The sequence below is a fragment of the Apiospora kogelbergensis genome, assembly GCF_038363985.1.
Source record: "Apiospora kogelbergensis strain CBS 113332 chromosome Unknown utg000002l_segment0_segment0, whole genome shotgun sequence".
Taxonomy (NCBI): domain Eukaryota; kingdom Fungi; phylum Ascomycota; class Sordariomycetes; order Amphisphaeriales; family Apiosporaceae; genus Apiospora; species Apiospora kogelbergensis.
Window position 1 is genome coordinate 1273395 of NW_027117419.1, and position 27928 is coordinate 1301322.

Here is a 27928-nt window from a genome sequence, read left to right on the forward strand (position 1 = left end):
GGCTTGGGGTTCAATAAACCTGCCTACCGCCGTGTACCACGTTTAACTTGTTTGGTGGAAATTCTCTCGCTGGGTATGATGCTATGATTAGTTAAACAAACAAGCAAAGAACGAGGCCGGCCTAGACACAGCCAAACACGCACTCTTCTGACAAATCAATGACTCTATTGTATTGCAAACATAAATCCGAATGTAAGTCATGTACAGTGGACATATGTATGCTTGGAATGAGCGATTATGTTCGCGCAGGGCAATGGCGCACCTGCAGTTGCAGTTTGTGCTCTAGCACTCCGTGACGATAAACTGGAGCTACCAGCCTCCAGTTCTTCCAATCCCACCAAACACCCAATGCCAGGCTTCTTCTCCATGATCTATCCAACATAGACGGCGCGGTCAGATCGCGGACTTAGGACAGAAAGCTCCCCAGCTCCCCATCTCCCCGGCTCCCCGTCACCTCGGCTGCATTAAACCTCGGTTTCCTCTAATTTCAACGGTGACGTGAATCACGGCCTTGTTGTGTCTCCTATTGTGACAGAATTTTCTCCCTGTTACTTGTCCCCCGGCCGTCATTGCTCCCAACCCCACCTTCGGCCCGTCTTCTAGACACCTTCGATTGAGCCTGTTTGCCTGCTCTCGGGGGTTCCACATGGAGAATCACCGAAAAGGCGGCCGGTGTCATATGATTATGCTGGCGTGGTCGACCGACCGTACTCGTACCCAGATCCGAGCATAGACGTACAATTCAACAGCCGGGCCTGGCAATTCTGGCACACTCACATGCAGTGACGAAACGACACTCGAAAGTTCTCTCTGTCGAATTGTGGACCATGGAGTCTCACAATATCCACGGTCGAGACATCTCGAGCTTTGACCTGCCCTCAACCCGTGAGTTTTATTAATCCTGTAGTACTGCTGCGTAAGACCGTCGCCGTGGGGTGAGGCAAATGCTGACTGATCCCTTCCAGACAGACTTCCGACAGTATCGGCCGCGGACGCCCTCGAGGACCTGAGGGCCGACCGGTCGCGTTATGTCTCGACCGGACATAGCTCCTTGGACCAGGCACTTGTAGAGGCCTCGGCTGATGTTGATGGCACCCTCCCTGGGGGCTTTCAGAAAGGCCAGGTCAACGAGATCTGGGGACCACCAGGATCAGGGAAAACCACGTTCGGGTAAGGACTGCGTTTCTCGGCATCTCGATTGCTAGAATGATATCCTAACGGGCAGCAATAGGCTCCAGCTGGCCAGCGATGCCTTGATGCAGGGCCAGGGAGTTGTCTGGGTAGGTTAGTCTAACTCCAAGTCGCTACCCATTGCTAGGTCTGCACCATCTAGGATGCACGCCAATTCCTCCATTCGTATACTGAAGTCTAAGCAGACGCGTTCCGCGCGCTGAGTGGTCCCAGGTTGGCTGAGGTAACAAACTCCAAGCCAAAGTCACCAGCGTCTACACAGGAAGCCACGGAAGTACAGAACATGGTCCATTTCACTTGTTCAAGCCTTGCACATTTCATCGCGCTTTTATGCAGGCCTACCGCATCCTGCATTCCACAGAAGTCCTCGCTTGTTGTGATTGATTCGCTCTCCGCACTTGTAAACCAGACATATCCGAGGAACCAGGAAGCCCGGAACGGCCCCAAAGGAGGTGAATACCAACCATTGGCGTAACCCTCTTACGGAGGGGAGGGGAACCACTGAGCTGACGATGCTGCAGTGCCGAACGTCGCTGCCCAGCGCTTACAGGTGCTTCAATTCATAATATCTAGCCTGCAGAAGCTTGCAGCGACTCGCGATGTGGCGGTCGTTCTCCTGACCCAATGTGCAACCAGGATGCAGACAGAACGAGGCGCTACTCTCACTCCAGCCATCAACGCCATGGTCTGGGACCGGGGCATCACGACTCGGTTGGTCTTGTTCCGCGACTGGTTATACAAAGACAAAGCTGTATCAGGCGTATACTTTGCTGGCATACAGAAGTTAAACGGAAAGGCTCACCAGAGCGGCCTCGGCGAGATTTTTGCATTTGATATCCAAACGGTAGGCCAGTCCTCGAAACCTTTTAGTGGGACAGTGAACTCATCGCAACTTGGTAGAATGGTTTTGTTGCCATCCCATATGACGCAGCCCAACCAGAAGTGTACTTGTCTTCACATGCTCGCCCGAAGCGGAAATTGGGAGACACAAACTTCGAGGAACCCAATAGCGACGAAGAAGACTATGGCTGGGAACCCGAAGATACGGACGACATTCCGGCGATGCCACCACAATGGCAGGGGAGCGAGGACATCCTCGTCGGCCAGCATGATGAGGAGGGAAATAGACTAGACGAAGCTTCCGATGCAGCATCGGATGCAAGTGACGAGCCCAATCAAGCCGGAAAGTTGGAGAATGCAGAGGCGGCCTTGTGAAGAGGCTTATCAGAAGCGGCGGTTGGTGGTGTTGGCATACGTCGTTGAAGTTGTACAATGCCGGATGTGGAGTGCCAGCTCATCATTATGCAATATGAAACCTGCCTACAGCATGGCGCTGGCACTATGGGACATTTATTATGAAAGCACATGGTTGTCGACAAGGCAAGACAAGAGAAGAGCCTTTTCCTTGAATCGGTGCAATGTCGGCAGATCGCATCTCACGATGTCGAACCACTCCACATTTCGGCCAATTCCGGCTTTACTGATCAGGCCGAGGGTTTCTTGCTGTAACGAAGAGGCTGCAATTGGAAGTTGAACACACTTGCACAACCCGACTGAGCAAGTCACTGCTATTGAGGCAATCAGTGAGTGTCATTGTCGGTCGGAGCTGGCGTCGTTGCAGATTCTTGCGGCACCTGCTAGACTCACCCCCGTGGACCCTGGGGAACCCCAGCCCTCCCTTCCCCATCATAATGAGCCCGCCTCTGGGAGACAGATGAGTACTTGTACACTTCAGGAATGTGTGCTGTACGATGCGAAATTAACAGCGGCGAGGCCCGAACGAGGGCCGGCAATGCGACAGCTTGTTCCTCCATGAAGGGGCCAATTAATATTCAGTCTTTCCATCGACCCTTCATTAACATGCAGGTACTCATCATGCTGGATGAACGGGCTTTCCGGATTTCTCGTTCTCTCGATTCTCTGGTGTGCGTCTTGTCGATGGATCAATGGTAAATAGCCGCGTACGGACAGTACTTTCCAAGTACCCCGAATTTCCTCCAAGGGCACTCCCCCGGTCCAATTCGGCCGGAAATTGTTGCGTGGAGTCGCAGAGCGAGATAGAAGCACCGAGCGTTACATTGCATTTCCGTCACTTCGATAAATCTGCGCTGCGATCTGTCCAAGCAGAGAGACTGTAGCCTCGTCCTCCGTGTGCGCTTGTGGGTGGGTGTGGAGGAGCCCATGGAGGAGCCCATGGAGTCATGTACTATTGCAGGTGTGTATTAGGATTCAGAATGGGCGGCTCTACCCACGGCTGCAATCACGGCCGAACCAACGATGCGGGTTGGCATGCTCCGAGGTGTCCCCAGGTACACGAGATGCACAGTATAGACATGCCCCGAGTCTTCCCTGTTTCGTTATTCTGGTATACCTGTACTGTTGCAGCAGGAGCAGCAGCAGGGGCGGTAGTATGCAGTAGTGGTAGTGTACTTTGCGACATGGTGTCGTCTCTCCCTCTCTGCCTCTCTCCCTCTCTCTCGGTTGGGAGCAAGCGGCCCAATCGCGTTCGAGAGAAGAATGATATTGGGAGAGGTCCATATGCCTGCCATGCACGAGCGGCGGCTCGCCTACATATATGTGTATGCACATAAGCATATGTAAGGCCGGGTGGTTTTTCCGTTCCCTACCCCAGACCAGACGCGACGGGGGCGCGCCACCCTTGAAGATCTCCCGTTCCTTAGGGCCAAACCTTACAACAGCCGTTCGGCGCGTGGGTGGTGTGTTCCAACGTACGACCTGCCGGCTATCTGGCTTGACGAATATGCAAATGCCTGACTCCGACGAGCGGCGTGCTTGTTGTGAAGTGACCATGAATGCTGCTGTGTGCATCTATGTATGTGTGTGCGTCTGTGTGTTCGCGTTGCATCCGACAGACTAGCAAGACTTGGATCGCTGATGTTGGTGAGTCGGCAAGGAAGCGAGGGTGTAGGTGACATCCACGATAGCATGGTGAGCCGAGGATCTACAGATTGCAGATGGGAAACGGAGATGGGTAAAGATGTACGGTTCGAGACTCCCACACGCACGCACGCACACACACCCATCCCTCTCCAACCTCCCCCTCATACCCCATGCGCTCACGCACACTTACAGTAGCTGCCAGATGCACTCACACATCAGGCAGGCAGGGCAGAATGAGATACGGAGAGAGAGAGAGAGAGCACCCTCAATCAACTGCGCCGCACATGTGCATTCCTGGCCGCATTCGGGGTTGTATCCTCTCCGAACCTTAGTCATCCGGCTGTGCGGTCCGTCTTGGATGGGCAAAATGTGCAAGAAACGGAAGCATGTGCTCTGTGTCCTTCACCGGCCGGTGAGCTGAAGGATGAACCGCCGCCGTAAACGACATCCATACATCTATGCCCATCTCGGGAGACTTACGCGTGCGTTCTACACATTTCATGTACACAAACACACACACACACACGCGCGCACACACATGTATGCACAATGGGGTGGATGGTTGTGTGCATACGCCCTCGGGCTCGGGTTTCGAGTTGACCGTCTTTCCGAACCATATCTAGTGAAGAGGAGGGGTAATTGCGAGTTCAGAGACAGATATGCCATTCGGAATGCCTGCGATTGGATTTCCCTGTAGGGGAAACCACGATGTAGGTACGATTTCTGATGGTGCTAGGATGGTCTGATTTCTTCGGTCCCTGGCGGAGTGTGTGAGAGAGAGAGAGAGAGAGAGAGAGAGAGAGCGGGAGATAAGGGTCGAGGTAGGTCCGACTCCGCTTGGGGTTCACGTAGGGTGTGTGTGGCTGGTGTACTACAGCATGGAGACGATAGCAACGAATGCATGGCGCAGACATCGTACGTTATCCCCAGATGAGGCCCGGATGGGGGATTACATGGTCTCCGCCTACTGGATTGCTGGGAGGACGCGACGGGGTCGAGGCAAAGCTCGGGGATCCGATGGGTGTAGGTTAGAAAAGACGAAAAGACAAGATTGAAGCAGATCTGTATAGTCGGCACTTGTAGACTCCAATAGTCAATAGCCAATTGCCCACCCACAGTCACTCGACTGCCCTACCGCCGAGGCTCCCATTGGAAATGACCCGGTTGTTGCTCCATCGTACATACCTGCTGCTGCTCTCTGTAGACCGCCCGCACCGTTTGCTCCGGCCGTTCTGGCTCAGAGGGGTCGCGATACTCCGCCCGACAACGTTCCCCGGTAGAGAACGGAGGAGGCTAGCTACGTGGCACTGTTGGCCCAAGCTACGTAAGGGTCATCAGAGAGCCAATTCGTCGACAAGCAATACGATGGGCCAAAGGCTCTTCCGAAGAAGTCTGACCGACATACAAATAGGACATACCACAGCTGTCAATCATACTGCTATGCTCACACCCACTGCAAGTGTCTGGCCGGATACCTGATTCGTCGTGAATCAGAATCATTGGTAGGATTAAAAGTAATTGATTAAAACATATATACACGTGCGCTCGTATCCAGGTAAGTAATAGGGGCAGGGGGGGATAATGCAGAAACGCCTCGCTCCGGGAGTGGCGATGCAAACAAACAGCAACCATGGTCAGGGACAAGATATGTGCGTCCCTCCAGGCTCAACTCGGCTCCACACGGCGTAGTAGGTCGTCAATAGTCGTTCAAGTCGCATCACAAACAACGACAATCATTGTCTCTTCATCTTTCGTATGACACCGATGAGGCACTATCTCAGCAAACCGAGCCGCCCCGTCGAAGCTCCCTCCACGGGGCTCATCGGCGGCTCCGACGCCGCAGGGCTATTGGGGCCGCTCTTGCCGCCGCCGCCGGCTGCCCCCGCTTACTCGCCCCGCGGCCGACGATCTTCTCGGTCCAGTTCCAAACGGGGCTGCCGGTCCTCTTGACGACGTCCTTGTCGCCGCCTTTCTTACCGTCCTCCTGCGACTTGGACCGCCGGTGGCCGTAGGCCAGGAAGTCGTTGTCCCCGTCGCTCTCGTCCTGGCTGTCGAGCCAGTCGCGGTCGCTCCACGTCACCGAGTCGCTGCGGTCGTACGTGGGACGCGGCGGCGTCAGGGAGCCGGTGGACGAGGCGCGACGGTGCCGCTTGGGCGACACGTGGACGTTGAGCGGGGGTAGCTGCGGGGGTCGATCTGCGACCGAGTGGCTCGGCTTCCGGCTCGGGGGCGTGCTGTCGGATGTCGATGGCAGATCAGGCACAGCATCTTCCGCTTCGCTGGCCTCCGCCGAGAGTGTCTCGGGAGAGTGTTGAATCGGACCCTCACCAATGGGCTGGGTGGATTCCTTCCTCGTCTTGGGCAAAGGCGCTTGGCTCAGTCGGAAATCCTTGGTCTGCGAAGAAGCACCAGGAGGCGGAGGAACCTGCGGTCGGACTTCGGAGCCCTCTTGATCTGGTGGTTGGTGGAGCGACTTAGCCCGCTCATTGTTCGCCTCGTCTTCATCATCCATCCGTGCGGCGGCGCTGTCGCTGAAATGGGCATCTACGAGATGTTTGACGACCGGCCAGCCGTTGGCGTTCGCAAACATGCGTCGCACCAGTATGTTATTATGGGCATCGGGCTCCAGCTTCACAAGCACCTTTCGCCAACTCATCCCTTTATGGTAAGCGCGAGCGATCTTCTCTTCGACCGCCATGTTGGAACTGTCAACGACCTTGTCGGGATCACGTTCCGGGTCAGTGCTGGCCATGTTGTCATAGTCTCGTATCGAAAGGCCGGTGTCCCCGTGCGGTACGCTTGGGTAAACACTTGACCCAGTACTGTCCCCTGTAGCATTTTTCGTAAGTGACGGAGCAGTTGTACTCTGTGTACTATGAGAAGGGGTTTTGCGACGGATCCCAAGACCAGTCGACTTCTTCTTTAACGGTGGCGGCGGGATGTCAGAGGGGTGATAAATCCGGTCATGGAAAATCGTCCTCGGCCGTGTCGAGGGGTCGATGAGGAACTCGACAGTTGGTAAAGCCGGGTTGAGAATATCACCAGCAGCCTCGAAAAACGACGTTCTTGGGGGCGCTGACGAGCCGCCGCCGACACTTTCCTCACTCAACTCTTGGCCAGTGGTCACCTGTGATCGACTAGATCTTTTCGAGCTCGCGTCGTCTAGCTTGATTGTTTGGCTTCGCTTATAGATTTTATCATGCTTGGACGACGGGGGAGAGGGCGAGCGCGACCTCTGGCCCTGACCTTGCCCTTGCGGCAACTGCGGGGACTTAGGAGGTTCCGATGACTTGAAGAAGTTCAGAAACCCGGATAAGGGGCCGTCGCTCTGGGCGTCAACACCGGGTTGCTTTTGATAGCTTTCGAGGTCCCTAGACATGCTCCTCGTCAAGGTAAAGCTCCGTCTGTCATCTTCGGCAATTGCATTGCTCGGGGGCTGCGGCACCTCCCGGTACTCTTCCCTTTCTGTGTCAGGTGACACAATCTCCGACTGCGGTTCCGACACGGTATCAATAGGCGGCAACTTGGGGGCTGCCTCGTCTTTTGGTGCCCAGGGTATTGTCCGTGGGGAGGTCACGTTGGCACCTGTGAGCTCTGCCCAACCGAATCCTACTACTCTTTCGACCAGCCCTGCTTCTCTGCGGGCCTTCTCCACGCGCTCCAGTCCTTGCCAGTCCAGGAATAGCAGACAGCTTGTGCGGAGCGGAACAATGCCATCGTTGACAACGTTAGAATAGACCGTCCGGTTTCGAAATTTCTTTAGTGCGGCATGCGCCGGTCCGGTAGGTAATATCCGGAGAAGGGGTTTCGACTCTGGCTGGACCTCGCCCATGATTTTCTTATGAGCAGTCTCGCCGAGGTTATTCACAATAGCGCCCCAACCGCTCCGCAGCAGAGTCGGCGCTTTCCAGGTTAGACCAAGATCTTGGCCTGTTTTGCCAACCAGTCCAAAATCCAATGCGAATTTGACATATCGAGGGTTCTCGTTGCTAAGACCTAACATGGGCGAAGCAAGAGTTATGAAGTTGATGGGACGAATCAGATCAAAGAACTGAGGTGAATGCTTCTGTATGTATGCGATCGCATAAGTCTGGACGATTCCGCCTAGGAGTGGCCAATGAAGCTGATACTGGAGATCTGGAAAGCTCGATGCGGTACCGGATGTTTCGACTGGTGTATCGTGCTGTTCTTGTGGGAAGGCTCGGCATGTTCATCGCTACCATTTTCACCGGTCATGGCCGTCACCATGCTACCGGCCTTAGACTTCATAGAAGGGAGAAATGGCTGGTCCGGATAAGTCATGGAGAGAACGTAGCGGGCGAGTCTTTTGCCCAGGAACTTGATGCCCCTTTCAGTTCGGGTAGCATTTCCAGAGAAGCCCCGTACGACAACCTCTTCATCCTCGAATTCTTCCTCCTCTTCTTCCTTCTCTTTCTGGGGCTTCATCTCCTCCTTGGCCTCTTGTTCGCACTCCGGTCCTTCGGATTGGCTTTTTTGACGCTTGGCCTCCCTTTCTGCTTTCTGGCGGGCCCGCCTTGCCTTGCCATCGACTTTAGCCTGTCTCACTGTACTGTCGATGCTCTCTTTCATGTAGAGCATGTCCGCGCCCAAGTTACTATGCAAGCCGTGCGTAAGAACAACAAGATGGACCTTCTTCTTGCGCTTCTTGCTCTCTTCCTCTTGGGGCTTTTGGCTGGGTTCCTTAGATGCGCTTTCAGCATTCGTCGGGGGTTTGACGACGCTGGTCACCGCAGCACCCTTTCCAGGCCACGATGACTTCCCGTGAGTCTCATCCCATTCTGGTAATTGCGGCGTGTTCCACAAGCTCGCCGTGTCGTCGACCTTGAGCGTGACGGCTCTAGAGAAAACACCCTTTGGCTGGGCTGGATGATGGCCGTCCTTGGCACCGATGCTTTGCTGGAAGTCGCTCACGCGTCCTGGCTGTGGCACTTGCGATTGGTTGCCCGTCGCCGTTGCGCTTCCCAGGTTTAGGCTCTTTTCGTCCCTGGCCAGTATGACCTCATACCCTACCGCGGCGGAGTTGGAAAAAATGACCTGACTGGCGACTTCGACCACCCAGGTGGCGCTGTGTTCTTTTTCTTCCTCGGCTCCGTCTCCGTCTATCCTCTCGTCGCCGAACTGCTGTCTAGACGGGCCTAAGCCGGCGCTCTCCCTGATGTTGTCCGGGACCAGCAGCTGTATGTTCCAGGTGCCGCCGGCCTTGAGCATGGGCTCGAACTCGGGCACGCCATAGCGGCGCGGGTTTTCGAACTTGGTGTTGGGGTCGTAGTGGGAGGGCCAGGCCGAGACGTTGAGCGTGTAGGGCCCGTGGACGAAGGCGGCGCGGAGGGCGACGTTGGAGGTGTTGCGGATGCGCAGGTGCAGGACCTCGGGGACGGCAGGATGCGGTCGTGGCTCGGTGTGTAGGTGACGGTGTACCGGACGATCTCGCCGATCTTGACGCTGCCGACCTGGTGAAGCAGGAGCATCTTGTTGGCAGGGCGGTGGGGGTCGGAGGGGAGGGTTGTGTCCTTGGCGGCAGTCGGCAGCCTGTCTTGGTAGACGGAGCGCTCACGCGATGCAGATGCGACCTTCCGATAGAAATCTCCCATGGACTGGGCGCAGGTGAAAGGGGTCGGTGTCGGAATCGGAATCGATCGGACTTAGTGGTCAACAGGCCATGTTGAGGAGATAGTCGGTGACGGCTTTTATGTAGTAGATAGTGAAGTAAGTGGATAATAAATAGGAGTATGTATAAGTAGGACCGATCTTGGGCGACGATCGTGTCACGTCTGACGTGATGTAGGGTGGCGGTCCTTGTTACTTTAGGTGAGGTCGAGTAAAGCGCAGTAGGACGATGTTCCCGTCTGGATGTGCCTATCCGCAAAGGTCCGGATACGATCACGAGACTCTGGAGGATCGAAGGCAGCCAGAGCAAGCTGTTGAAGGCGGTCCTTTTTTGGGGGGGGTTGTGCTTGTGCTTGTAAGCAGCTTGTGGTAATGCATGCACGACGATAGTTCCAGGGCCCCCGAATCCCCCAAATCTAATCTCAATACAGCGGGGGGCCACTGACCACTCGTTATCGCCAAAGCTTAGAGCGTGATGGAAAATCGAAGGAACCCCCAATTTACGTCATCCGGTACTGGCTGTACTCTGTACTTCACACCAATCTGCACATCTGACATTCCCATGCCCCAAATCCCCATCCAACTGCCAACGGCCCTGGCACAACTCTAAAAGCTTACCCGTGTAGATCACTTACATTATTTTCACCTTCACCTACATGCACACTGATTTGATTTGATTTCGTCCAGGGAACGGGTTTCAGAAAAGGTGTCATCTCTATCTGTCATCTCATAAGTATCGTGAAACTCGTCTCCAATATGCGAAACATTCACGACATATGGACAGCTTATTTAACTGGTTCGAACCACATCCCTACCCTAACTCAACGCCCCGGCAAAATGATAATCACTGCTCCTAACCAACTCACACCCAATGCGTAACTCATTCAAAGGTCATTGCGCCTGTCCAACTTTCATCTTACAACGACCCTGAGGTCCCATGCGAATAATCTGTGTAGATGCCCGATAACAATAAAGAAAGCGAAAAGGAAATTGGAAGCCGTGATTCGTCATGCATGTACAGGAGGAAACCACATTCACCCGACACTCATAGCATCGGGCCCTGGCGGTGCCGAAGGCTGGACGTATACTCTCCACTCGTCCACCCGGCTCGCGCCTCTTCCCAGTCCACCAAGCCCGGCAAGAACCGAGTCTGGCTTCAGATGCGAGTCCGGCCGCCTCATTCCCCCAGAGGGGCCGTACGCGGCCACCTCTGACTCGTGATCGCGCTGTCGAGCATAGCGCGGTTTCATCCGTTCCGACAGCCGCATACTCTGACTCTGCGAATTGTTGAGCATCTCGTCCCCTATGGTGTGGCGACGCATCAATGGAGCAGTGTGAGTGACCGAAGGCGGCGGTGGTGGGCCAACGTTCCTCGAGGGAGGTGGCGGCGGTGCCATCGGGCCAGCAAACCCTCGATGACTCGAGCCACTGCCGGGGCGTGATTCCGAAAACCGATCAGCAAGTCGGCGTTCCATCGGATCGGCGTACATTCCACGTGCTCTAGTAACCCCAGAGACGTAGTCACCCGTGTTCATTCTCTCAAATGGCACAGGATGCATTGGAGGGGGCATAGGAGGTGCCATATTCGAGTGTGCAACCCTCCGGTAGTCATCATTCATATGATGGCCTGCTGAATTGCCGATGCCAATGATGTCGCCATAACCACCGTTATAGTCGTCGTCAGGCTCTTCGTATGTCGGCCTATGGGCCAAGGCCCGGCGCCTTGAGGGACGCCCCTCGTGATCCCTTGGCCTTGACCGTCGGCTAACGCTCGATCCATGCCCTGATCGAACATCATGGGTCGAGCTTCTTGATCTTTCTGCAGATCGATCATGGCGAGGACGATGCGCCCGGTCATGGCTTGATCGATATGTCTCTTCCCTATCGTAAGTGAACCAGGGACATTCGCAGGTTTTCCAGGGCGCCCCGCAGATCATACAAAACTCTGCATTACAGCGGCTAAAGGTCCGTGTTAGAAGAGATTAAAATCCAAGAGAAGATGCGCTGTCGGCGACGTACCATTTCATGTGGTTGCAACCTTGTTCCAGTTCGACCATGAATTTGCAATTGAAGCACCGTTGCCAGCCCTTCTCTTTCGCTTGCTGAAGGATTGCTTGGGTGGCTTCATCGTTAGGACAATCTTGAGATTTGTGCCATTTAGCCTGACAAACGCAGCACACTTCAGTCCTGCAGCTGCCACACTTGGCCTTCCTCCGGCCGTCTTTCAATTTTTCGATACGATGCGGCTTGATCCATTCCCCGCAAGTTTGCCGTGGGCAGTATATTCGGTTGTGCGTAGAGAATTCGGCGAATTTTCTGTTCCACAACCTCTTGAAGCTATTATCGAATAGGCGATCCACGTGCTTGAGCAGTATATGGTCGTCCGTACAACATTTGGGTGGCATTTGTTGCGGATCTTTGGTGGAAAGCCGGAATTTGCGTTTGAGGCATGCATGGCACATGCGGTGGCCACACATCAACTTGGCGGTTTTCGTGGAAGGGAGATCGTCGTCGAGGCATGCAACGCATTCAACACTGGCTATGCGTCAGTTATTTTGTTCATGGGGCCAACGAAGTTTAGGGCGTACATTTTGATGGGCTTGCCAGTCCGCTGGGAGGCATTTGAGGAGCTGAAGATGCTCCCAAGTAAATTGGATGAGCGTCTAGACGATGCATGACTCTGAGAGGAGTATGTAGTGTGAGACCTGGCCATTGAAGGTCTAGGCGCGTAGACTGGTCCCGATTCGTAAATCTTCTTCAGTGCACTTGAAAGTATGTCCGTCAGTTCTCGCCCAGAGGAATGATGCCAATAAGGTCACTTACCGCTTAGACGAAGAAGCTGGTCTTATATCTCCGTCACGTTCTCGGTGACGATGATGGCGACGAGACCCAGCCTTCGAGGATGAGTGGTTTCTATGACGTCGCTTATGGGTGGTCCTTTCGCTGCGAGCTCGTTCATCATATCGCGGTTTAGTATCACTTTTGTCTTCGTGGATGACGAGATCCTTGGCTCTGTGTTCCTTTCCATTTCCATGTCGCCGGCTGCTTGAGGCTTTTGGTTCTGGTACAGCTGGAACGATTTCTTTCTCAAGCTGGTGGCCTTTCCCCTTTTTTCCGGAATCCTCGGGGCCGGCAACTCTATACTTTCACTTTCACTTTCACTCTCACTCGAGGAATGTTCGCTCTCAGACGAGCTGCTGGATGAGTGTTCCGACTCAGACGCTGACCGCTCTTCATGGGCCGATTTCGGCGTAACAACGCCGCTGTCTACAGACTCGCTCTTGGCTGTGCTCCCACTCTCCGAGCCCGATGGTGACAGAGACCTTGACCTCGTTCTCGACTCCGCTTCCGACTCTGAGCTCGATTCCGACCTTGAGCTCGACCCCGACGTTGACGCAGAACTCGATCGCAAACGTGAAGTGCGTTGTTGATGGTGCTTACTGTAAGCGAGCGATTCCTTGCCATCTCGACGAGACGCAGCAGGCTCGCGGTGGTGGGCCCGCGAAGGTAGGGACTCGCGCGCACGCATTTTCTGGTGAGCTCTGCGTGGGCTCGAGACAGCTTCGTCAGATTGGGAACTGTCGGAGCTCTGTATATCGTCGTGGAATCGATGTGGTGGATAAGGCAGCGAATAGTCAATAGGCTCCTGGTGTCCCGCCCAGAAGTCCAATCCCGACGGCGAATGGTGCTGACGCTGGTGCCGCTGGTTGATGGCTACATGCTGCACGTTTGCCATTCGCTAGAGGATGGCATGTGCCCGCCCCGACAAGGAAGGATTCGCAGAGAAGCGCTCCGGAAGGTCGCAGCGTACCGATAAACCAAGGTGCAGGACGATGCAAAAGCCGATGGAAATGTGAGCGGAGTCGACAGCTGGAAGGGTCTGAGTGGCCAGCAAATCTGCCACCAATGCGATGCGGTTCAGCTCTGATTGGAGTGAAGCTCGCCCAGTTGCAGCTGGGAACTGTTGGGCAGGAAAGGCGGGAGACGAGACGAGACGAGACGAGACGAGACGAGACGAGACGACAGCCGAGAGTAGCGGCAAACGGAAAAGGCATAAGAAGTTGCTGCTGTTGACAATCGGTCTTTCGAAGGTTCCTAGGAATGGAAGACTGCCAACCCTTTTGTCTCCGTGACCGCCCTCACCGTTCGTTGCCTCTGATCTCAAGGTCCAATTGCTCAAGCGCAGTCGTAGAATGGGGAAAGTTGTTGGCCGATATGCGCTAATCGCAGGCGGCCCCCCTGTAAGACAGCAATTAAGTGGCTCGCATCGACTGCTGATTAGCTCCCGTAGGGCCGTGGGCGGAGAATATTGAGGACGAAGGAGGGGTAATGTACATTCTGCACATAGTAGGGGTTGGCTTGCTAGCAAATTTCAACCAGTCTAATACCTGCCCAGCATAAAGACGGCCCCTCCAAGCCCTCTGCCTCATCGTCCCACCTCCTCACCACCAAGCCTAGATTCGTTACCAAAGAAGGCGCTGGTGTGTTTTTGGCATCAATGACCAAGTGTACGCAGCAATAGCGTGATCCGCCTGCCGTACACGTAGCCAGACACTGGCGACGGCGATGACGACGGCCCAGCTCCCGCCGCCTTCGCCGAGAAGATAACCCGGGCAGAAAAGGGGGTGGTTGGAAGTTGCATCTTTTGGCCCTTTGGACTGGACTGACCAGCCCCATCACAACCCGATGCCTCCAGATCGATCTACAGGTCATTTATTCTATTCTGCTCCGTGCCCACTCTCTGATACCTCACATCGTACCACGCCCTGGGCTACATGGAATTGAGCTGGGCATCGCTGGGCGATTGAAAGTGTGCCTGATTCGGCTGCTTGATTACGTCAGTCACAACAGTGGCTGTCGGTACAGCGCCGGCGACGCAAGGACGAGTCTCACGAAGCACAACCCACCAAGCCATACCATGTGATTATTTTCTGCCTTCGTGGTGATCCTCGTGTCTCCAGTTAAACGTATGTCTTGTGGCTCAAATCGCGACATGACAGCAAGCAGCAGCTTGAAGTTAGTGCTTCCGTGGATCTGCCTTTAGCGGCCTGACAGAGCGGCATTGTCGACTTGGCAGATGGGTATCCTCAGCCTGGGCACACTCCAGGACCCCAGGGTTTCCGATGTTTGATATCATTTCCACTGCCTCTTTACCTGCGGTTCTCCCCACATTGTGACACCCAGCTCCCAGAAGCCCGAGCTTCGTTATTTGGCATTTGTTATCCGTATCAATCCGATCTTGTTCTGAAGCCCAAGCCTGTCTGGGAGAGTCTGTTCACCATATGCCCCCATCCCTTGGCAGCCTCTGCCCATCCTCTCTTCCTCACATAAAGTAAAATTGCCAAAATACTGGTCAGTTAGACCATGAAGAAACTACGCTGTACCAAGCATCAAGGTTGGGAAGACATGATGCATGAGGACACTGCAATGCATATATCGGAAATCCGACGGTTGGGTAGTACTTCAGCGAGCCCAAGTGAGAGGCTCCTTGTGCCGGCTTTTCTTTTTCCAATGCTCCCGCCTAGAGCTGAGCTAACAAGAACCCCAAGACTCCAAAAGACAATCGTTATTTGCTCCGTTTCTACTAAACTTACTGGGCTTGGCAAATGCCCTAATATGGGAGAAATCTAGACGAAGCATCACGTACCCTGAGATTTGGACATAGTCAAAATCCACGTGGGTAAAGCATGTATAAGGGACTCGGTATAAAAGTCTTGGGTGCCATTAAGCTAATAATAAACGCAAGAGTATAGAATAACGGTATCGCTCTTGGTTCTTCTCTAACAAATGACCGGTGATGGGTAACGCTCGACAAAGCGTGCATACTTCCCGTGTGACTTGAACTAGCTTCATTACATAAGCACCTCTAGCAAGAATGAATCATTTTGAATCACCTCCAAACAGTTATCCCAGCGCACGACTGATGACGCCCTAGTTGGCAGGCACCAATGGTGGGATCAATAAGATCTGAGATGGATATAAACAACGAACTCCGGCGAGCCTCATGCTACCTTTCAGGTCTTGTATGTGAGATAAGTAGTGACTACAAGCCGTTGGTCAATCAACTTGGATACACGTGAAACGTTCAACTTCAAGATTGGTTCGTGTGTTCAATCAAAGCCGGCAAGAAGAACATATTCCAAACTCTGTGAGATGACGTCTATGGAAGCCGAATCCGTGGCCACCATACTGTGCACCAGCAAGCAGACCCGGTTCAATATCGCCACGCCAAACTACCGAGAGCTGGACATCGAAAGCCTCAGTATTGTCGTCACATCTGGCGCCCAATCTACGACTGCAAAAGGAAGAGGGAAGTCAAAAGTCAGGTCCGAGGGAACAGAGATACTCAGCAATGCCAAGCTCCGGCTGAAGGCGGGTCAGAGGTACGCCCTCCTTGGGCGAAATGGCACGGGGAAATCAAGTTAGTGCTTCTTTCTGCATTCATATATATATATATATATGTGTGTGGCTATTTTGTATCGCTAGTCGATTACAGGTATTGCAGATGTGCTGTGACTAATTGTCTTTCAGCACTACTCAAGGCTATTGCTGAAAAGCTCATCCCTGGAATCCCCGAAGAGACGAGGATTGCCATCCTGCAGCAGACAGAAGTCGGCGATGTCAGAGCAAACGAGGCACTACCAGGCAGCTCGTCGTCACCGAAGGCAAATGGCGAACGTTTGGTTATCGAAGAAGTCATCGAAAAGGCCACGGCGAGGAGTGAGGTGAAGAGAGAGATTGACAGTCCGTCCATTGTATCTTATCCGGTTTAATACGAGTTGAATGCTGACTCCTTTTATAGTCCTCACGAACGCGATCGGAAGCGCCGATCCGTGCGGGTCTCTCCGAGGTTTGCGCCAACTCCGGTATCAACGTCTCCAGAGAGAGCTCTTTCTCAAAGACAAAGATGCCCGGCTCAGGAGCGGCACCCGGGGAATGCAAGCGCGCAAAGCGTTGACCGCCAAAGAAAAGGAGGTGGCGGCCATGCAAGCGCAGCACAGTCAATCAGACGAGGAAATATCGCCTGAGGTCCTTGCCCGAGAGACGAGTGAGGCAGTCGACATGCTCGCGGAGCTGGAATCGCAAGTTGAGCCTACAAAGGTCGCCGAGACCGAAAGTCGTGCAAAACGGATCCTGGGCGGTCTTGGCTTTTCGGAAGAGTACATGCAAAAACCCGTGTCGAGCCTCTCCGGAGGATGGAAAATGCGTACCGCGCTGGCCGCGGTGTTGCTACAGGACACTGACATACTGATACTGGACGAGCCTACAAACTTCCTGGACCTGCTCGGTATCATGTGGCTGCAGAACTATCTCGCGTCGCTGGCTGATGGAGACAATGCTTCGACCCTCATCATCGTATCTCACGACCGGGACTTCATCTCCTTGTGTACCGACATCCTTATTATCAAGGACAAGGCCCTAACCTACTTCCACGGAGACCTCCCTGTATACGAGGCGAGCCGGGCCGAGAAGAGGCTTCACATGACCAAGATGAAGGAGGCGAAGGAGAAGCAGAAGGATCACATGGAGAAGACGATTGCGCGCAACATGAAGGAAGGCCGCGCGAAGGACGACCAGAACAAGATCCGCCAGGCTAAGTCGCGGCAGAAGAAGCTCGACGACCGTTGGGGCCTCGAGGTCAGCAGCCAGGGCAATCGCTTCAAACTGAATCGCGACTTGGTCGGTTTCCATCTCACCAGCCGCGCCGAGATCGAGGTCGAAGAAGAGGACCGGCCGGTCAGCCTGGTGCTCACCGCAACGACCGATCTACGGTTCCCGGGCCCCTTGCTATCACTGGAGAAAGTCACGTTTCGGTATAAATCAACATTGGGGAAACAGACCAAAGCCTCCGCTGCACCTTCATCATTCACCCTCGGGGAGATCACGCTTTCCGTCCATATGGGCGACCGCATCGGCATCGTCGGCCTAAACGGCGGCGGCAAATCCACGCTCGTCAAGCTTCTTGTCGAAGAGGCCAAGCCGACATCGGGGACTATGATGACCCACCCACGGCTCAAGCTGGGGTACTACTCCCAGCACGCGGTCGACGACCTCCGAAGCCTGGGGTGTCCGCCGCCGGACGGCAGCACCGGGGAGTCGCCCGAAGCACCGCTGACCGCGCTCTCGCTGCTGACCCGGGATGTCGCCGGCGCGCTCGATGAGGGCGCCGTGCGGGGACTGCTCGGCTCGCTGGGCCTGCCGGGCCGCCTCGCGTCCGACGTGCCTCTCCGCAAGCTCTCGGGCGGCCAGCTCGTGCGGCTGCAGCTGGCGCGCCTCCTCTGGCGACGACCACACTGCCTCGTCCTCGACGAGCCGACCACACACCTCGACTACGAGACCGTGGCGGCGCTGCGGGACGCGCTGCGCGACTGGGAGGGCGCCGTGGTGCTCGTCAGCCACGACCGGTGGTTTGTGCGCGGGGTGGTGGAGGGGTTAGCGCAAGACGAAGATGGCCCGGACGCCGAAGAGGACGAAGAGGAAAGGGAGCGACCACGGCGCCGGGTAGTGTATCGGCTGCGGGCAGGTCAGATGACGGTGCTCAAGGGTGGGGTGGGCGAGTTTGAAGAAGGCGTTGGGAAGAGGGTGAGGAAGCTGATGAACTTGTGATTATTCGTGGAAGCCGGTGGGGCTAGATTTACGATAACTGAAAACAAAACAAACTCTATGCCGTTCGTGTTGCAAGACGCAAGATAGGGGGGGGCTATGGGCATAACCAACCTGACTTCCCTGTGTTTGCAGACCTGTGTTGAGTATCAGTCCATTTGGTTTTGGCCATCTGACAGACGCTCATGCGATACGACCAACATGTCTCCTTGGCTTCTAGACTACCGAGGGCTAATTGTCTAGACCAAAACACCTTGACCTGCCGTAGGTTTTCACAGCCCTAAGACTAAAGACATATTATGTGAAGGGTGACAAAAATAGTAAACTGTTGGCTGCCGCATGTTTCATTCTCAGCTCGTTGAATCCAGGGTAATATAGGGTTAAGCCGAGCATCGGCATGTAGGGGGTGGTAACGTAACTGGTAAAAGAAATCCGGGCTGGACTATACTCTCAGTCACCAGATAAAACTCTGGTCATGGGGTCATGAGTTACCGGGAGGCTGGAGCGCTACTGCAGATTGCGTCAGTAGATATCTGGGGAAGGGTTTCCTGAAACGAAGCGGCTTATTCCCTTACGGAATAGGTGGTCTGGATATTTACAAAGGCAGAGAAGACTCCGCTAGCGCGTCCGATCTATTTAATGTCAACCCACATACGCATTGATCGACCAAGTCGTACGTTGTAGACAGCAAGACAGCAGCTGGAGTTTTAGTTAGATCGCGGAGCGGAGTGGCGCGAAGCCAAATCTGCGGGTGGCAGCAGAGGCTGAAGACCGGCAAAGCTTCTCTGCTGGGTACTTGGTGCTCCCTCCTCACCTTCCCTTCAACTTCTAATTCGGGCGGCAAGACAGTGGACAACACCCGAGGTTTCATCGCATGGGTGCCGGTCAGTGGGCTGCTTACACCGAAAACCTGGGCTCACTTCCGGCCAGCCTTCACAACCCATCTATTCCGTGTGCTCAGATTGTGTTGGTTCCCGATGCTTTGGGAGACGCTGCAGCTAAAAGGCATGTGCTAGGTTGACAAAGGAAGGGGGGCCATGAAGGGTGCCATGTGCTGTTGGCGTCTCGGCGTTTACAACGCTTTTGGCAGAAGCGACCGATCCACCACCGTTGTTGAATCACGCCAAGAAGGTTCTATCTCGTCAGGTGCTCGAGCAGACCCTGAGACAGCAAGATAACCCCGACGGCGATCCAAGGAGCGGAGTCAGAAGATGGCAGGAAAGGAGGGGAATCCATCGTACGGCGACGACATTTGGGACGCGGATGTGGGGAGGGCCATACATAGCCGTCGCTCGCTACGGCCAACAAGTGAAGTCTAGACCTGGCGAGCAGACTGCTGGAAGAAGACAACTGGCTGACAGATGCATATGGGCTCTCCCTGTCGTCTAGGCTCGATTCTCTATTCGGGCCGATCTGGAAATCTGGCCCCATTTCTCCCATTTCTCCCAGGTTAGCAGAGCTCGGGGTTCTGGGGAAGGAGGGGACCGCGCCGGGGTTTGTGGTAGTATCCGCCTTTCTGTAAGCGCAAGCTGAATCTGACGTCTCATATAACTGGCAACGTCCGATTACACACAAAATATGTAGTACTACACATGCTAGTACTCCGAGCCTAAAATGAGTACAGATGCGGCTATACCCAGAATTGCGGCATGCGGTATGCGGTATGCGCCATTCGATTCGTCCGCCCTAGCAATAAGCCACCCGGAGCCATGGCTGCCGCATGTGACGACTGTGGAATGGGAAAACCGCCCATCTAGCCATCTCAGCCAGCGAAGAGAAAAAAAGAAAAGGGAACGGCCTTTCTTCTTCGACCGCCCCCTGTGGGCCACAATGCTTCGACCCGTCCGTAGGACTAATATAGAAACAAATTTGATGAGTGTACTCACTTCAAGCAATTTGACCCGGCACACGCACAAACTAGCCCATGCCCACAGCGTAAGGGAGGAGGAAGAGGGGAAAGGGAGTCAGGCTGTGCGGCATTGGTCACAACCGCAAGTTATTGAACTGTCGCTTTGTCCTGGCTCGGTGTTCCTGGACCTACTTTGCTCTGGGCTGACATACCGGCCGACACTGTCCCGTTCATCTTCGAAAAAGTAGGCAATATAATAAGAATCCCCTTAAGGTTGCCAGAATCTAGTATTCATTACAGACTAGTATGATTGGGGAATGGCGAGGGGCTTGGCGACTAGGGGAAGGGAAGGGAAAAACAGATTGCACAGACAAATCCCCCATCTCACGCGAGCTTTCCCAGCTTTCCCCCACAGTCCTTATTGGCGGCGCGGGGGATGTGTCCAAAGAAGAATTACATGCGCCAATAGTGCGGCACAAGCCAACGTCTATATGGCTAGCTGCTGTAACGTCGTTTTTCTAATTTTTTTCCGAATAAGATTAGATACCCAAGTCCATCCGAGGCTGGCTAGAGTCGGTGACTGGTGAAGGCACACTGGTGACTGATGGCACATACGCGCTTGAACAAGGGCTTACTTCCTACGAGTCCTACGTACGAGGGTGTATCTGACGGGGGATGGGGGATGGGGGATGGGGGAAGACTAATGGACGCCCATGTGTTGCTGTCTCCCAGCGCCACGGATCCTTCGACTAGCGTCGCGCTATACGAAAGTGCATGTTTCTCCCTCGGGATGCAACAACCCCCTCGAGAGGCCAGGGACTGCGGTGATTGGTCGCGAGTGACTCGGGGGTCCCCCCTGCTCCAGCATCAGGAAGGCAGGTGTGTGAGTGCATGTTTGGAAGTCCTGGCCATACAGAGAAGCACCCATCTCGTAACGAGAGTGTCCCGAAAGCAGTCATTTCCAGAGATAGATGAACTGCATAGATATGCATGCATCTCTTCCCTCTGTGCAAGTACCAGGTCACACTGAAACTGCTGCTCCTTGAGGAACACACCCACACACCCCGACTGCCCGCTTGACAGCCGCGCCAGCAGTCGACCGTCGGAAGGTAACAGTAGGATCCGATGGCCAGCCATGATCCCCCGTCGGTTCTCCAGACTATCTAGGCTTCTCCAGATTTTCACCTCTTGCCCTCGGCACCCTGCCTGACTGGGTCGAGGGGTCACCTGCAGTGGTTTGGGCGTCCCGCTACTCGCTGAATAGAGCAGTACCATGTGTACCCAAGATCAGGAGACGGCCCTTTTCTATACCCCTGCCTGGCTGGCTACATACCTACCGGCCATGGCCAGTCCCTTGATCCCCCTGTCGGAACTAGACGTGGCCAATCAAGACACCCTTTGCTCACCCTTTACTCACCCTCTACTCAGCAAGGCCCCGTTTCTATGCTGTGTTCTACAGCGGAGTTCTGAGTCTAGAATGCGCTTCACTAGTTACTTACCTACTACCTACTACATACGTACCTATCCAGGACTGCAGTCTTTTTCTTTACCCCAGAAAGTTGAGCTAGACTTACATGGCTGATTGGTCAGGTTGCGCACAACCGACCTCCCCCAGACAATCCCTTCAATGCCCATGTACTGCGAACGGCAGACTCGGCTCGCATATATAACGGCTCGCCTGCCGCCCCCGAACCCCATTGCTCCTTGATCCCTCTCCCGTATGCTCTTTTGCTTCCTTGGATAAGCCCCTCGGGTCTGACTGTCAGCTGGAAATTGCTTTGGCTTTTGAACACACGTACTTGCCTCTCTTCTCATCCAAATTTCCGCCTTCGTAAAGAAGAGACTCAGCAACAATGGCAGGTGGTGTCGTTATTACCGGCACGACCGATGTCAATCGTGTCGAGGCTCCCGTGACATGGAAGGCCTACCTGATCTGCGCCTTCGCCGCCTTCGGTGGTATCTTTTTCGGCTATGATACCGGTGAGTCCCATCTTTCTCCCGTCCAGACACATCATTCCTGCCTACAAACATGAACTTGACACTGATGGCGTTGCTACAGGTTGGATGTCTGGCGTTATGGCCATGCCCTACTTCATCAAGCTCTACACAGGCATGGACTACGATTATGACGCCAAGATGCCCATTGGCGTGTCCAAGGACGACTTCCACCTCTCTTCTTCGATGCAGTCCCTCTTCACATCCATCCTTTCTTGCGGTACCTTCTTCGGTGCCTTGATGGGTGGTGATATCGCCGACTTCATTGGCCGACGCCCTACTATCATCATGGGTTGCGCCGTCTTCTGCGTTGGCTGCACCTTGCAGATGGCCAGCACCAGCCAGGAGGCGCTGTTCGTTCTTGGTCGCCTGATTGCTGGTGTCGGAGTCGGTTTCATTTCCGCCGTCGTCATCCTGTACATGTCCGAGATCGCCCCCAAGAAGGTCCGCGGTGCCATGGTTTCTGGCTACCAATTCTGCATCACTATCGGTATCCTGGTCGCGTCTTGCGTCGTCTACGGCACTCAGGAGCGCCCCGACACCAGCTCCTACCGCATCCCCATCGGTATCCAGTACCTCTGGGCCATCGTTCTCGCTGCCGGCCTCTTCTACCTACCCGAGTCGCCCCGTTACTTCGTGCGCAAGGGAGAGATTGAAAAGGCGGCCAAGGCTCTGGCTTTTGTGCGCGGCCAGCCCCTCGATTCCGATTTCGTGAAGGACGAGCTTGCCGAGATCGTCGCCAACAACGAGTACGAGATGCAGGTTATTCCCCAGACCAACTACATTGGATCATGGTTGGCTTGCTTCAAGGGCTCGCTCTCCGCCGGCAACAGCCCTCTGCGCCGCACACTGCTCGGCACCGGCATGCAGATGTGCCAGCAGCTTACGGGTATCAACTTCGTCTTCTACTTCGGAACTCCCTTCTTCACCCAGCTGGGAACTATCAGCAACCCCTTCCTGATCTCCATGATCACGACGCTGGTCAACTGCCTGTCTACCCCCATCTCTTTCTACGCCATCGAGAAGTTTGGCCGCCGCGCCCTTCTCATCTACGGCGCCTGCTCCATGATCGTCTGCCAGTTCATTGTCGCTATCATTGGCGTTACCGCCGGCAAGGATACGAGCAACAACAGCGCCACTTCTGCCATGGTCGCTTTCATTTGCTTGAACATCTCCTCGTTTGCCATCACTTGGGGTCCCACGGCCTGGGTCATTGTCGGTGAAGCCTTCCCGCTGCCCATCCGATCTCGAGGTGTTGGTCTGTCTACTGCCTCCAACTGGCTGTGGAACACCATCATTGCTGGTAAGTTGTACAATCTCAAACCCAAGTAATCATGGGTCCGTGTTTGCTAATATGTACACCTATGTAGTCATCACTCCTTACCTGGTCGGAAAGGACAAGGCCGATCTGGGTCCCAAGGTGTTCTTCCTCTGGGGCGCTCTCTGCTGCGGTAGCTTGTTGTTTGGTAAGTTTCAGTCCCACTTTGAACACGATCTCTCAATCCCGATGGTTGTCGACTTAATTCTAACCCATATTGGTACAGCTTACTTCCTCGTTCCCGAGCTCCGAGGACTCTCCCTCGAGCAGGCCGATATGTGCATGGCCGAGGCCAGCCCGCGCAAGTCCGCCGCCTGGAGACCCAACCACACTTTCGCTGCCGACATGGGTCACGTCGGCGAGAAGCACGCTCACAGCACAAGCGTTGAGGAAACTGTCTAAACAAGTGTATATGAACTGGCACTTGGAGACATTTTCCCTCTCATCCCCCTTTCGACGCCAAGTTATTAGGCGAAAACCTCCCATAAACAGAGATGGTCGCGGTTGTCTAATCACGGAGCGGCGTTTGGTCCTTTTTTTCGACTTTCTGAAGATACCAATGTTTCCTTCCTGCGATCACTTTGCATCCATGGCTTAGCAGTCAGGTAGATAGCTACATAATCAGTATATATACACTAAATGAGTGGCACGCCTTAGCGTGGGCTGGGTGTGCTGCTCCCAACTGTGATGAGTGATCTTGATGCATTCAAGTGATGTGACATTGCCATTGCTATATTCGGCTGGTGTGGTAACAAGTTCCTTGCATGCCGATTCCCAGCGAATCCTAGCTCGATCTAACTTTGGTCTTTACACTAAAGAATCCCACATGCCCGGTTTGGTTTTTTGCTTGGCCGAATCAGATGAACTCCCTATATGTCGTATCCTATAGCGTAGATATAGGGACTGAATTATCTGCCAGGTTCAAATGAGTGTATTGAAAACATAGGATAGGCAGTTATATACACTGGGAATAGGTGCTAACATGTTAAAGTTCGTAAAATGTTCGTGAAATATAATAGACTATCAATATTGTGATAGCATTTACAAGAGAATGAAGATAAGTTGTGTGAAGGGCGTAATAATATTTGCAAGAATGTAAATGAAGCCAACAGGCCTCGAACGAATATGTACCAAGTACCCCATATCTTGATCAGCCTAGGGAGGGAAAGATCGAAAACAAAAACGCCGTACCAAAACCAGCATGTCTCAAATGAATGTGCGCCCGCTTCAACCCGGGTTACCCCCTCCGCCCCGTCTCTCGTCAGGGAGCTCTATTTCTCTGTTCACTTTCTCTTGTTGATTCTGCACTTCTTCAAGCACTGCTCGACGCCGAGCGCCACGTTCTTGGAGATTTGGCCGCGCAGCTTATCCACATCGGCACCGTCAATGGCGTTACCGAAAACGGCGGCGACGGCGGCGTTGCTGGCACCGAACAACTCCTGGGCGACCTGTCCGGTGCCGAAGTCCTCGGCGCTGAGGGCGGCGACGAAGGTGGCGGGCTCGCAGCCCGGGTTGAACTGGGAGTGGACGGCGCCCTGGTAGAAGATGGTGGCGTCGTGCTTGCGGAGGGTGTTGAGGATCTCGCGCGGGGTGCCGTCGGCGTTGTTGACGCCGTTCTCGGGCAGCATCGACGACACGATGGTGCCCTCGGTCACGATGGCCATCTCGGCCGCCCGCGGGTGCACGTGCGGCGTGTTGAAGCCGCAGGGGCCCAGGAACGCCACCGCCATGCCCATGTTTGTTCCCGTCAGGGCCGGGAACGTCTTGCGGTTCGCCGGGACCACCTCGCCGCCCTTGCCGGGCCCGCCCGTCTTCTTCTGGCCGAAGCTGAAGACGAAGTCCGAGTTCTTGGTCAGGACGTTGTTGATAGCATCCGCGCGGCTGTTTCATAAGAGTCACGACAAGTTAGCAAGCTAGAAATATGAAGTAAGAAAGGGGGGAGCGGGTTTTCTTACGTATCGGAAAGCAGGATCTGCTGAGTCTTAGAGAGACCCGGGAGACCGCCGCCAGGCGTTTTGCAATCCGTGGGCTTCGGGCCAGCTCCCGAATGGGTCTTTGAGTGGGTTTTCGAAGACTTCGACTTGGTCGTGACGCGGGACGATTGGGAATACGTGACGGTCGGCTTGTACCCGTGCTTGGAACTCTTGGTCATCGAGTGGTGGATAGTGCCGGCAGTCCCGGCCGTGCCGATAGGTCGGTACGTTGCATGGCTGTGATGCTGGCTGCTAGAGGTTGTTGCCGAATCGGTTTGGGAAATGACGGCGGTGTCATAGTCCTCGGGAACTGCTGCGGCAATAGCAGGGCTAAGAGCCAGCACGGCTGTAACCAAGATGGGGACCGTGAACTGCATATTGTCGGTTGAGGCTTCTATTTATGCTGAAGACAGGTGGACTTGAACGGATAGGAGAGATAGTTTCCAAACGAACGAGATGAGAGGACACAAGGAGACCAAAGAAATTACAAAGGAGATATAAGGAAATAAAGGAAGTATTGATAGGAAAGTTGTTGGATGGGTTGGTGGGATTCGCAGTGAGGATACAGGATCGAGAGAATAAGAATTTCTATACGCAGAGACCAAGGACTTATTATACACGACGCATGCAGACTAACATCATGAAGATGATGATCCTTCACCCTTACAAATCCCAGCGACCTCATTGCCGTCAGTAAGCAACCCCTGTTCCATGGCCAGAATTACGTTGGCAAGACGGCTGTACGTGGACGGATAGATTTCTCTCCGGGGACGGAAGCCGAGGCCATCACCACAAAGCCGGAGGGCTTAGACGTATTTCCAGCCCACGCTAATACAGGCGTCGTATATGGACAGCTCTGGGATCCCAAGATGACTGATGCCAATGTAGGCTCGTTGAGAAAGTAAAACTTTGTAGAGAGAGCCAAGGAGCACTTTGAGCATCTCACGGTCAGCTCAGGAACTAGCATCGGGGGCTGTGTTGGCCAAAGGGGATCTAGACGACGAAAATAGACCCCTCCAGCCGCAGCCGCCGCTACCGCGACCAATCAGCGTGTATACAGCCACTAAACGGCGTGTAAAATCTGACTGCATACCTCCTTGCCCAACATGGCAACAAAGATCATATTTCGCGACTAAGATCTGAAGTTGTGAATTGGGCGGCGCAGATGCTTGACCGTCAGCAGCCAGCTTCTGGTAGCCAGCTGAGAAACCAACCAGAATAACTATCATGAAACATACCAAGGGCTCCTTTCTCGTGGCTTGATGCTGTTCTTGGAGAGAAATTTCACCTAAGAACAAACCCGTACGAGGGTTGCTTAGGCATGCACCATCTGAGGCTCCTGTCAGGGGATGACCTACGAGCCATCGTGACACCCCCCCCCCAATTCTCACGGGCGGACGACGGGCAGAGGTTCAAAGCCGCACCTGGCACCATGCTTCTGACATGCGCTGCGCAGTTAGGTCCCATAATTTGCGTTGGCTAGATTCACCGTGCAGGCCAGCACTCTTTGAGTTGGAATGAGTTATTGTCCGGCGCAGAAGAGTTGGAGAAACTGGCTGGTAGCGTCCGGGAAGGATCGCAGCCGAGGGTAGGTTGCCACCCGATTGAGCTTCGCGCGCGCGGCGAAGCTACAGCCAGCACGGCGGTGGCCTGGCTCTTGCCGGGCTTGCTGTTTTTACGGTTAATGCCTACACCCCGACCGGCACCCTTCGTAATATATACATCATTCCCATTCAATAACAGACACTGACGCCATCACTAGTTAGATCGATCTGCTGTCGGCCACTTGTCACTTGTCTTATCTGAAGCCTCTTGGACCTTGGACTGGGAAGGGACCCTTATGTAAGACACTAGATCGAGCCTATCGATTGTGGCTGCGGGACGCAAAACCCCTTCTGCAAGCCGTTGCGGATTGCTCATTTTAGTTTCCGCGGATAATAACAATTGCTGTCAAACAAGACCATGGCGATATGGGCACGGCATAGACGGTGATAACCCGATGTAACGCAGCCGACATTGCTCGAACAGCGCCGCGAGATGACACACTGAAAAGAGCACAATGCCCCGGGTGCTTTGCGGGTTTGACAAGCAAGCACTGCAAGTGTAAGGAGTCGTCCGGGGGAGGTTCAAGTTCAAGATGGAGCCAACCCGCAATCGACGAAAGGACGGACCGGATGTGATTAATGTCGCACAGCACAGCGATGAGATTATGCAAATAAGACAGAAACCTGACCAGTGATCCCGCTTGACATCCGATCTTCCGATTCTGACAATTCCCCGCTGATACACACACAGACACAGAACACAGCTGTCAGTGTGAAACGGTGCAGGCTCGTGCCTTAAACATCGATGCTACATATACGCGCTATTATGCTGCTAGCGACTTGGGCAATATCAATTTAGCGGAAACAACAGAATTTGCAGACCTCCGTGTTGGAACTTCTAATTAGCAGTCGGCAGTTCTGGACT

At 54.2% G+C, this 27928-nt stretch overlaps 5 protein-coding genes across 5 annotated transcripts; 3 read left to right on the forward strand and 2 right to left on the reverse strand.

Moving 5' to 3' along the window:
• Window positions 1-827: 827 nt before the first annotated feature.
• Window positions 828-2406, forward strand: PG998_003280 (uncharacterized protein; the record flags this gene model as incomplete). Its single annotated transcript, XM_066870098.1, has 6 exons — window positions 828-885; window positions 966-1170; window positions 1232-1284; window positions 1377-1643; window positions 1713-2035; window positions 2092-2406. 6 exons carry the CDS (start codon window positions 828-830, stop codon window positions 2404-2406), a joined length of 1221 nt encoding a protein of 406 aa, XP_066733848.1.
• Window positions 2407-5983: 3577 nt separating this feature from the next.
• On the reverse strand, window positions 5984-13249 carry PG998_003281 (uncharacterized protein; the record flags this gene model as incomplete). The annotated part of the gene is made up of 7 exons (XM_066870099.1): window positions 5984-8262; window positions 8313-9646; window positions 10759-11679; window positions 11740-12259; window positions 12309-12400; window positions 12544-12856; window positions 13162-13249. Coding segments are annotated over 7 exons (5547 nt in total), but the record flags the coding sequence as incomplete, so codon positions are not given.
• Window positions 13250-15873: 2624 nt separating this feature from the next.
• Window positions 15874-18327, forward strand: PG998_003282 (uncharacterized protein; the record flags this gene model as incomplete). The annotated part of the gene is made up of 3 exons (XM_066870100.1): window positions 15874-16141; window positions 16252-16464; window positions 16523-18327. 3 exons carry the CDS (start codon window positions 15874-15876, stop codon window positions 18325-18327), a joined length of 2286 nt encoding a protein of 761 aa, XP_066733850.1.
• A 3699-nt stretch (window positions 18328-22026) lies between these two features.
• On the forward strand, window positions 22027-23888 carry PG998_003283 (monosaccharide transporter protein; the record flags this gene model as incomplete). The annotated part of the gene is made up of 4 exons (XM_066870101.1): window positions 22027-22153; window positions 22233-23471; window positions 23539-23634; window positions 23713-23888. 4 exons carry the CDS (start codon window positions 22027-22029, stop codon window positions 23886-23888), a joined length of 1638 nt encoding a protein of 545 aa, XP_066733851.1.
• An 881-nt stretch (window positions 23889-24769) lies between these two features.
• On the reverse strand, window positions 24770-25836 carry PG998_003284 (Spherulin-1A; the record flags this gene model as incomplete). The annotated part of the gene is made up of 2 exons (XM_066870102.1): window positions 24770-25367; window positions 25442-25836. The coding sequence occupies 2 exons, from the start codon at window positions 25834-25836 to the stop codon at window positions 24770-24772; spliced, it is 993 nt and encodes a 330-aa protein (XP_066733852.1).
• Window positions 25837-27928: the final 2092 nt, after the last annotated feature.